At 38.1% G+C, this 11,589-nt stretch overlaps 1 protein-coding gene across 1 annotated transcript in view; it reads right to left on the bottom strand.

Moving 5' to 3' along the window:
* MSH3 (mutS homolog 3) overlaps positions 1 to 11,589 on the bottom strand; it is a 123,298-nt gene that overhangs the window by 33,271 nt on the left and 78,438 nt on the right. The window contains exons 15-18 of the mRNA XM_009331783.1: positions 8,828 to 8,996; positions 5,234 to 5,298; positions 3,841 to 3,957; positions 1,810 to 1,917 (exon numbers count right to left, since the gene is read on the bottom strand). Coding sequence (XP_009330058.1) covers positions 1,810 to 1,917; positions 3,841 to 3,957; positions 5,234 to 5,298; positions 8,828 to 8,996 — 459 coding nt within the window. The remainder of the gene's footprint in view (positions 1 to 1,809; positions 1,918 to 3,840; positions 3,958 to 5,233; positions 5,299 to 8,827; positions 8,997 to 11,589) is intronic.

The raw sequence follows: 11,589 nt of genomic DNA, 5'->3' as shown, positions 1-11,589 counted from the left end.
TCAGACAATCATGTGTCATGCAGTAAGGGGAGGGGGGAGGGAGTAAATCGCTCTGGAATGCGGTCATGTACTACCTTTTCAACAGCATTCCTTAAACAAATTCACAGCCTGCAGAGTGGATACTCAAGCATCAGATGATGATCTCTGGGCTACCTACACCATGGTCTTTAGGTATCTAACTTTGCTGCCTGAGAGCCCTGATGTTGCACATAGTCAGTGCAAAGGATGAGTCTCCCAACACAGGGGTCCCGAGATGCCTCAAAACTGTAAGAGGTGCTTACCTCTCTCCAACAGCTATATGGAGCACCTGTGCTCCTGACTTCACAACTCATTTACATGCCTCAGGTAGAGTGATATGAAACAATCCGCACTTAATCAAAAAACATTCCTCCAAAATACTTAAATTAGTTAATATGAAAGTCCCATCTTTCCCTCAGTAGCCCTCCAAAATTAATTATTGACACCTTCCCTGCAGCTGAAGTTTCACTGAGAAGTCTCTTTCCTGCCAGTTTATAAGCTCTAAGCTACTCTTTAAAATTCAGTGAATTATTTAAACTCTGCACAGTGAATTAATCAGATTTCAGTTTGTTTTCTCATCTGAGTATACAGAAGTAAGTGAGCAATTACTTTCAAAGCGATTTTGATAGAGGTACAAAAGATCCCAAAAGTCCAGAAGTGATCAATATTCTCTTTAATGCTATATAAAAGCAGAAGCATATGTAAGCTGATTTCCCTTCCTCCACATACATTTAATACATGATTTGCTGTATTTCCATAAGTCTCAAATGTTACTAATTCATATGGTTATTCCTAAGCAATTGTCTGAGCGCTTGCAGTGCAGTCCTACAATGACAACATTTAAAAAGTTACACACAGCACTTTTCAAAAGAGAGTATGTGGACTGTCTAGCAGAGGGAATGGCTGAGGACTGGAAACGAACAGCCCTTGCAGGGGTGTCTATAGTAAACCTCAGAAACAGTAAGTGCTGGCCTCCAGGACAGCACTCAGCAAGCTGAAGCAGTGGCTCAGTGAGTGCCCAGTGTCTCTGGGGACAGAGACCTCGAAGTATGGAAGAAGGCACCCCAGTGAGACTGACTGTCTCTGTGTGGATGCAAGAGATGTGGGCTTGTGAGGGGGAAGAAGACCTGAGTTGCAGGGTGTACATGCTCAGGAGCCAGCTCTGGACCAACCTCTGCGGAAGGAGGACTTGAGGGTTCACGTCACCCCCCCTGCAGAGAGCAGGGGGGACAGCCTCGGCACCACAAGAGTCCCAGGCTGCGGTGCCCAGCGTGCACGTGTGGGTCTTGGGTAGAGAGAATTACACAGCTCATCAGATCTAACACATGATCCTATGTGAGGCATCATCACTGCTTTGGAAGGTAGCATTAATATTTACCTATTATTTACCTGAAATACATCTTTGAAACATACCTCGTACAACTTAGAATCTTAGGTATTAGAAAGACATTATAAATTCAGACCTTGCTGGGAAAAAAAAAAAGAAAGAAAGAAAGGAAAAAAAATTTCCATGCAAAGTCCAACATACATTTATATACATGTGAGATATCATCTACTAGACTTAGGTCAAACAATAGACAGACAAACATAAGATGTCAAGTTTGAACTGCAATGCTTACAGATTTGCATTAAGCCCAGAAATGTTGCTTTACAAAATCAGATTAAGTTGAAACTACTGTAAACAATTTTAATAATGCATTTTGTTGTAGTACACATATTAAAATCAATTTTTTTAAAATACTCTCTTATAATTAGCTATAAAATCCTAAATAAAAATTAAAAATTGATTACCTGCAGTAGTCTCCTTGTTTAGCCACCTGGGCCAATGAGAACAGACAGTCGATAGTTGCTAGGTGACCAATCGCTTGAGACACAGGGTGATAATGTTCACTGAAATGGCTATACCAAAACAGGAAAAAATAACACGAGGAAGAAAAGAGAAAAAAATTTCATATAGATACAAATGTACTGTTAAAATATACACCATGCATGCTTCTCACAGGTCTCCTATGGTCTTTAAATTACTCTGAATTCAAATCTCCCAGCAGTGTATTAACTTACAATATGAGGACACAATCTTAATCAAGACGGACTTCATGCTCCCTTGTAACTGTGAATTAATTTTAAGCACAAGAAAGCAGGCAAAATTAAATTCATTAGATAGCATATAAAGGGTCTGCAGTTGATTCCTGCCGCCTAAATGAGGTTTATAAAAATGCCACTGTTTATCACAGTGGCAACTGAATCCCAACTGCCAATTCACTTCAACCATAAGTTACAGTAAAAAAAAAACAAAACTAAAAGTGCCTGAACACAGCAGTTGTCTACAGTTTCAATAAAATGTGGTATCTACAACAGAAAATACAAGAATTCATTTTCCATTTATGGTATTGCTTCCCCCAGTACAATAATGACGTTACCAGGAGAACACAGTTTTCAGTAGAGTTCATTCTCTTAGTCCTCAAGAATTTCTTTTTTTAGCTCTCCTAGTCTCAAAGATACAACATGGAATATAAAACCAGTAGGGAAGCAAAATTTAATAAATAAATAAATAAATGGAGGGGTGGGGAAGAAGAGCACTTTCCTACACACAGGTCTATCCTTGTTGTATGCTGCTATCATACAACACTATTGAAAACAGCAAAGTGAACATGAAAAGCAGCAGATCTAAGTGAAGAAAAGTTAAAATAGGTCTACTCAAACTTACATGGCTAATATAGTCACAAAAATTATTTAACAGAACTGTTTTTATAGTATTCCAAAGGCCACACATCTGGAGCAGAGTGAATTGGAACGTTCTTCTAGTTTCTACACAATTTACAGAATTGCTGGGTTCCTACTAGGAGGCAAACCTTGGCATCAGTTATGTTCAGTGAGACAACTTCAGAAAGAACTTGTTAAGTTTTTGCAGCAGGGAAAAATGCACAAGGTAAAGTGAGCCAATTATTATTGCATGACATGAGGAACAATTTCAGTGGGTCTGTAATTCATGGAAGTGAAAAAAAAAAATTGATAACCAGACACCTGAAAAATCAAAGGTATTCAGAAGTTGGAGAAATATTTTTAAAACTCCCATTTTAAAGATCCTTTGGCTAAATAGTCAAATAACTTCATTCAAAACTCTGATCTGAGACAAACAGATCTTCCGTGCCAGTTGTGAGGGACAATAACACTGCCATTACTTTCTAGCAAGCAGACTCACAGTCAGTTGGAGGGCTAGCATACAAAATATAAGGCTATAGAGAATCACACTCACCCAAGCCACTGCCCAAACACCCTGAACATTCCTACCTCAAAAACTGTAAGTATCACTGCAATTGTACTTAATTTATTATTATTATTTTTAGTAATGGCACACTTAGCAGTGAAGCCATACTTTATTTCAATTAATATTAAAAGTGAATTTGGTTAGGTTGTACAATAAATTCTTTTGTCATCTCACTTACATTGTACTTCAGTAATAAAACTACTAGATTCGGTTTCACTCATATACACTCAGTCATACTTTCAGGTACTTAATGCTGTGATATTAGTTTTCAAATTTTGAGAGCCACTTTATATATTTAATAGTGTATTTTCATCAGAATTTTAAAATCAGAGATGTCACTGCTGGTCTCAGGACTCAATCTGCAAAGGTCTTGCCTTCAAATGCTTTAAACTGAAGAACAATATTTTAATTGACTATCTTTAAAGTTGTGGACAATATAAAAAAAGAAGTTGATAATTCAATTAAGATAAACATCTTCCTTTTTCTGTTCTTATAGCAAAAATAAAATAAAATAAAATACAATGATAAAAACTGACTCTATTTTGTAAACTTACTCTAAAAAATTTAGCCATTCAGCACTGCAATCAAGGACTAGCTGCTCCCGGAGCTGATTCAGATGTCTGTAATTTTCTATAATAAAAGGAGAGTGGAAACGGCTGACAGCTTTTGTGCTGGAAGACAGAGAAAAGCCAAATAGGAAATCAAGGTTACTACGCAATCAGTTACACCATCTACATGCAAAATTGGACTAGTTTTCTTACTCTCTGTGAGCCTTGAAAATGGATGTTAAAAAAGAAGTTCCTTTACTGTGGTACCAAACTCTATTGATTCCAATGATCTTTATTGTGAATAAAGTGATCGGTTACTGCACCACTGCCCATTCAGAAGGCTTTTTAAATGTTTTTCACAATGTAGCACATAACACTGATGTTTATATATTTCACAAAATTCTGTTCAGCAGTACGTTACACAAATGGATGACTTTTCTGTGTGTGACTGCATATACAATGAACTCCAAGAAAAAAATTCACTTTAAAGAGGAAAACTTCATGATAAGGCTGAAATAAACTTAGTAAATACAGACTGCCTTGCATGGATACTAGTTTCCATTTGGGGCACTTGCTATTTATTTATGTATTTTCATTAAGGACTCACTTGGGCATTCCCAGGCATTCTTTTACAAAATCCAGATTAGCTGTAATTTGTTCTTCATCATCTTAATTCTGTCTAATCTGTGCACTTCTAATACTGAATTCTTGCATAAGTGAATAGAACATCACTTCAGAGTTCACCTTAATTACACCTATTTCTGGTGTGAGATGTCTGTGCTCATGTTATAACATTAAGGTATTCAACCTGTTTAAATAATAAAACAAATGACTGAAAAGAAAAAAGCCAACTACATAATTCAGTCCATCTCTGTTTCACCTACTAGAAAAAGTATCCAAAACTATCTAAAATCATGCTAACATAACACTACGTACCAAAGCAAGCAAAGCTTGTCTGTATGAACAAGTAAAATATTTTAAATATACTAAGTTAATTGAAATGCAGAGATATTTGCACAGCTACCTTTACCTTTCTGAATAAAATAAGATCAAAATTTTATGAAAGATTTGTATCTACAAACTACAGGCACAACTGAATCAAAACCGTAGTTTTGACACCAGTACATGTACTTTGAAAGATTAAGCAAGTAATATAGTGCACTGAGGATCCACCATGTAAAAATAAACATTTTAAGAACTCCAGTTTAAGCAAAACTTATTATGGCAATAAATTAACATAACAATTTTGGTTGGTTGGTTTTCAGTTTAAAAAAAAAAAAACACAACCACAACCACATGGAGCAATGAGAATGTGTACATAATTAATGATAATACCAAAATACCACATTTTTTTTCTTATATATTAAAATAGAACAAACTTCAAAGACATTTTACATACCTACTAACCATAACCCAGTCAGATGGCACAGATGATTTATGGGAATTCTTGACTTCTATCATAAACTAAAATAAACAGAAATGTAGTATTACACATCATGTGAAGTTAGGAAGACTACAGAACTATAATCATCGTATATTAAGAAATCTGCATGCATCAAAGGAAAACCATATTCAGCCTGAAAAGACTGAGCAGACCAGAAGCTAATGTTTTTTCCCTGCAGAAGTGAGCATTATGACATACACATTTTCTGCCAAAAGAGCAACTCCAATCCTGAGCTGTTCTTGTGCCCTGCCATGTTGCTGCCCCATCTCTGCCCTTCTATTCTTCCATCCACTGACATGCTCTCCTCACCTCCCTCTTATCAAGCCAAAACCACACTAAAGCTCATAAGTCTTGCTTACCTGATCCTGACCAGGCCTTGTAGAGAATTCAGCATTTACATGGACTCTACACTATATACCACCTGTACTGAGGCTACTCCTTATCAGTGAGATGTGCCTTCCGGCCTAGGGATCAGCGATTCATACTGAGCCATAGTTACAACATTTCACAGACAAGACCTCAAAATCTCAAAAGCTAGCACTGTATCTACTGTACCTTTCTTCAAGTTTGGATCAACCTGGAGTCAGAAAGGGAAGGAAGAGGGGAAACTAGCAGCAATGGCAAGAGGCTCAGTGCAGTGAAATTTAGACAACGTGTTTATTGCAGTATTTTATCTGATTCATGTCAGTTTTCTTTACAACACCAGCCTGAGGTCCTAGACATCAAAGAATTGAGGCATTCTCAAATAAAAGAATTCAGCTGGAAAATTAATTTCTAGAAGAGATCAGATTAACCCAGAATCTGATCACCTTTACAGAAAAACAAGACTCTCATCTGACAAAGCTTTTCCATTACAGTTAGTATGATTTAGATAAAACCTTCCACACCTCACCAGAATAGCCAGCAATCACCTTCAACTACAAACAAGAAGAATAATCCTAACATGAGCACAAGACTCCAGCAAGGACATAGAGCACTAGTTCTTAACTTACCTAAGACGCCTTAAAAATATTTGGTACTGTAGAAACCCTGAAATTGCATAATACACGAGACAAAAAGACTGAAAATAGGTAGAAGCAGAGATCTGCAAAGATTTGAAAATGAGCCAACTGCTGCTGCCACTAGTGGTGTTGCTGATGTGCTGGTATTGCCGTTTTTTTCTGAATTTAATCTCAAAACAATTAAATATGCTGCGTTTACGAAAGGAAGACAGCAAGTAATACCACATTTGCGTCTATGCTGGATGACTAACTATACTCAAAACAGTCTAAATTAACACAGCCAGTTCAATTGCCTGGTTTATTTGTGTGGCTAGTGAGAAACAAGCAGAGAGGTTGCAATCTTCTCCAAAACAACAAAAGCATTTGCTTTTTCATCCTTTAATTCTTAGCCCTATTATATAAATAATTGCAGCACTAAATAAACTGGGCCCAAAGCACTGCTTATGCCATACAGGAAGAAAACATTTGCCAAATGTAGCAATTTCTCTCTAAATCCTGCCTGAAACAAATAGGAATGCTATCACTAGCTGGACAGCTTTCTGTCCTGTTTAGTGCACACCACGAATTACATTAGAGGTCTGGAAACAAAAGATAAGATAGATACGGGTGTAACCTCGTATTTTGGAAAAGGTATGTGTCAGTTGGATCTTCATCAGAACTCTAACAGGAACTTGACAGACATAAGTTAGTAAACTATGGGCTGACTGAAAATCTAACCATGTATTCATAATCATGGGCTTGGGGGCACACACGAAGGAGCAAATAATTTAATTTTTTTTTTCTCCAAGAAGGCCTGTTCCCTGAACAGGTGTTCAGAGTGGGCAGATACATAGAAGAAGTTTCCTGGCAGCTTCTCTCTCCTCCAGAACTAGCAAGCCATAAACCTGCTTCTGCCCAGGTCTGTTGCAAAGAAGTGTTTGAATACTAAATCTATCAGAGTGATACAACGACATAAGAAGAATATACCATACAGATCTGAGGAAGAAAGAGCTCAACTCAAAGACACTCTTGTTATGTCTATGTTCTGCTGCTTTCATACAATTCCCTTTCCATTACTTCCATTCCTTTAGTGTCTTTCCTTTCCTCACTGAAAGGAGGAAACTATCTTAGAGAAGATGGTGTCCTGGTTTCGGTAGGGATAGAGTTTCTCGAACCCTTCCTCTACTGCCTCTTTTGATGTCTCTGAAACACTCATACCAGACGTAATTAAATAACAGATATCCATAACCTCTTACAGCTCCTTTCATGAACTTACCAAGATAGATCTCTTTGTCTGCAATGGTTTCTGAGCTGTCCCCTGCTACAAAGGCTTCCTCTCTTAAATGTGTGCATAGTGACTGGTGGTTTCTGAAACTCTCCTGTCTAGTTCACATCCGACTACTTCCTGAGATGCTCTCCTCTCTTTGACCAATTTGTCTCTTCTCCTTTCCTTCACACACATATCATCATCCACCTCTTAAACCAGCCTCTCTGAGAGAAATTGAAATCCTGGCTCTTCCCTTCCTCACACAACACTCAAAAGCACAGTTCCATGTTTCTCCTCTTGGACTTCAGCATCCATGCTGACAGCCTACCCAACTCTTTAGCCACATGTTTCCTCTTCTCAACTTCACCATCAAAAGAAATACCCACCCGAGGTCTTTACCAAATGCTGCTCTCTCTAATTCATCCCTTCTCACATTCTCTCTCACTTTCAGCGTTGCCTGTCTGCTCCCTGCTGTGCCTCTTGGGTCTTTCTCAGCTTCCTAGGTCCTCAGTGTGAAAGGGGGCTGCTTCCAGCTCCTTCCCTCCCTGTTCTCACTGATTCATCTCTTTTATTCGCAACTCTCATTCAGTTTCCTAACTCCCTTCTCTTCCCAATTTTCTGTGGAGTTTTCTCCAGCCTTCCTACTCTCAGTTCCCAAAGGACAATGCTGAACAGTGCTACCTCACTGCCCCTTTCAGTTCCCCCACAAATCTGGCAGGATCTGTTGTCTCTTTTTTCTTTTTTTTTTTGCACTGAACTTCTCAGCTCGCTGGAGCATGGCCTGCCCACACTCGCACAGCATCTAGCAAACAAAAGCTCCAGTCGGCAACCACCGTTTCTAAGAATTAAAAGTAAAATAACATTTATCATTCTTTAATACTGTTCCTCTTCTCTTCCTTCTTTCAAATTATAGTCTTAATCAGTAATTACAAATCACTTTACCATTCTTCAAATTAACCTAATGCTGAGCTTCGTGCTTCTCTGAGAATATTTCAGCACTTAATAGCCACATAATTAACCTTGGAAATATGCAAGTGTTTTTACATATACAGAAAAGCAAAGCATTACTGAACCAAATTCAACTGCACTAATGTGTTTTTATTATATAAAAAAACTAAAGTAATTGACAACAAATAAGAAAGTGACATTATCACAAAACTGTTCTTTAAAGTTGTAGAAAAGATTATAGTCAAATGACCTCATCAAGTATCATACTAAATCAAGAGTTCTAGTCAAGCCTAACTTTTAAGCTATTTTCTAGACAAGCAAGGGTACAGTCATATATAATAGATACCATATTACCTCTTGACCAGAAACTGTAACATATTCTGCAGAAGGATTCTTAATTTGTTTACGAATGTCCAGCAGATGCAACTGGATTTTAGAAAGCACATCCAGGATCTCCTCCTTTTTCTTTCTGATGACAGGGAAGTCTGTAAGGTCCTTGAACAATTGGGTTTTATCTCCAGTCCTATCCATAAGAAGCATAAGATAAAATAACTGTAAAACCAAAGATATGTTCCCCAATTCTACTGGCTGCGTCTGTATTTTTATTTGTTATTCTCATTTGTTTTAACACTAGCTTTATTCCTCTCTAACTACAGCTTTTCTGTTACTTGGTCATAGGACAGCACATTTACCAAAAGCTCCTGTACACATTACATAAATAAAAGGCGCTTTGTATACGAACTCTAAGAGGCTACACCAAGATACCACCCTCCCCAATATATTGCAAACCAATCTATTCCTGTTCCTTTCTACTCTATCACATTATGCTCATTCTTCTATACCAAGCCCTGCTGACTCGGGTTTTTTGTCATCTCTGAATGTGCACCCTGCTTTCTGTTTGTTCTCCCTCGGTTGGGCAGAGCAAGAAAAGGAAGCACAAGAAAGATCACTCCATTCGGTCTCAATCCGTAATTCTGGAATGCAATTGCTGCCCCAACCTGGAGCATCCCAAGTGCCGACATCATCTTTATCATGATTAAATGTGAAGCTCTAGATAATTTCTGCATAACATGAACACAGATTTTTGACATATTTAGGATTTGGCCAAATTTGGGCAGATTTTCATGAGGATTGCAAAGAAAAATCCCGTCCACAAGGCCTTCATCAAAGCAGAATGTCATCAGGAGCTTCTCAGAGTAGCTTCCTTCTTTCCTCAAGAAAAGATTAACCAGAGCATTTTTTAATACATGCAAAACAATGCTCTTTTTCTAGTCTCAGTGTCAGAAAATGACAGAATTGTTTTGGCTGCATGATCTCAGCTCAGGATTGAAACCTGAAACAGACAATGCCATTCAAATGTTTAAAACTGGGAAGCTGAACAAGCTATTAAAAATATGGTTGTCATCAAGAACAAAAAAAACCTAACTTATCCTAATAAATATCAGGCAAACAATAAAAAGTAGTGCAATCAGCCCTAAGTTAATTGGAATGTACATTTGTATTTTAGAGCAAATACAAAACTGTACCAGTTAATTACGCAATTACCCTGAAATCTAATATTTGGAGAGCAAGTAATTAGCAAACTGAAAGTAATAAAACATGGAAGTAATAAAAAGTCTAATATTCTACCTACTCTGATACCCCTTTGCCTGAGAATGAAACTACAACTGGAGCCAGTGACCAGTCAGGTAACACAAAGCTGTGCTTTGATTTTGCGTTACAAGGATGTAGTTATTATATAAGTGACAGTAAAAACGCCATTTTAAAATACAATACTAATTTTTAGAAACAATTTTGTGCTAATTAGACCTGTTTCCATGGGAATGCAAGGAAAAAAAAGATCGCTAGTAGCCAGCAGCAGCAGCAAAGACTGTCACTGCTATGTGATGCCTACCAAAAATTAAAAAGTTGACAGTTTAAAAAAAACCACAAAACCCAAAATCTTGAACTCCCCTGGAGCAGAGGGATACTTTTGAAAATGACTACAGGATTTTATCCACACCACATAATAAAATTAACACACGATGGAGTATACGTATTTGTGCACAAGTGTGTGTGTGCATGTATGTGTATGAATAGTCATCATGATTTCAATGAAAGATAGATTTTTGAGTACAAATAATATTGCCACACAAGTTTGAGATATATAAAGACCAAAAGGTAAGTTATTTTAGCCATCTTGAATAACTGCAAATTAAATATATGCATTCTGCAGACCAATGATGATATCGTCTACTTATACTACTGTATCTTATTTTTGTGTACTATTCCAACCATCATCAACACAGCGACAGAAAAAACCCGTATTTTAAACCTACGTAAAGTAAATCTGGTATAATTAAGATACAGTCTGTTTTGTTATAACCTGCCACAACTATAATTGGACACCATGCATCAGTAGAAAACTCGTAATCCCACCTGTCCAACAGGCATAGCAAATATTCTATCAGTCTGTTTTGTTATAACCTGCCACAACTATAATTGGACACCATGCATCAGTAGAAAACTCGTAATCCCACCTGTCCAACAGGCATAGCAAATATTCTATCCTGGACCTTTTTCTCACCAACAAGGAGGGGCTGGTGGGGAATGCGAAGCTCAAGGGCAGCCTGGGCTGCAGTGACCATGAAATGGTGGAGTTCAAGAACCTTAGGGCACCGAGGAGGGCGCACAGCAAGCTCACTACCCCGGACTTCAGGAGAGCAGACTTAGGCTGCTTCAGGGATCTGCTTGGTAGAGTGCCATCAGACAACCATGGAGGGAAGAGGGGCCCTAGAAAGCTGGGTAATATTCAAGGATCACCTCTTCCAAACTCACGAGCGATGCATCCCAACAAAGAGGAAGTCAGGCAAAAACACCAGGAGGCCTGTGTGGATGAACAAGGAGCTCCTGGACAAACTCCAACACAAAAAGGAAGCCTACAGAGGGTGGAAGCAAGGACAGGTAGCCTGGGAGGAATACAGAGAAATTGTCCGAGCAGCCAGGGATCAGGTTAGGAAAGCTAAGCCCTCATAGAATTAAATCTGGCCAGGGACATCAAGGGCAACAAGAAAAGATTCTATAGGTACGTTGGGGATAAAAGGAAGATGAGGGACAATGTGGGCCCTCTCCAGAAC

The sequence above is a fragment of the Pygoscelis adeliae genome, unplaced genomic scaffold, assembly GCF_000699105.1.
Source record: "Pygoscelis adeliae isolate BGI_AS28 unplaced genomic scaffold, ASM69910v1 Scaffold19, whole genome shotgun sequence".
Classification (NCBI taxonomy): Eukaryota; Metazoa; Chordata; class Aves; order Sphenisciformes; family Spheniscidae; genus Pygoscelis; species Pygoscelis adeliae.
This window is presented reverse-complemented; position numbering and strand designations above follow the sequence as displayed.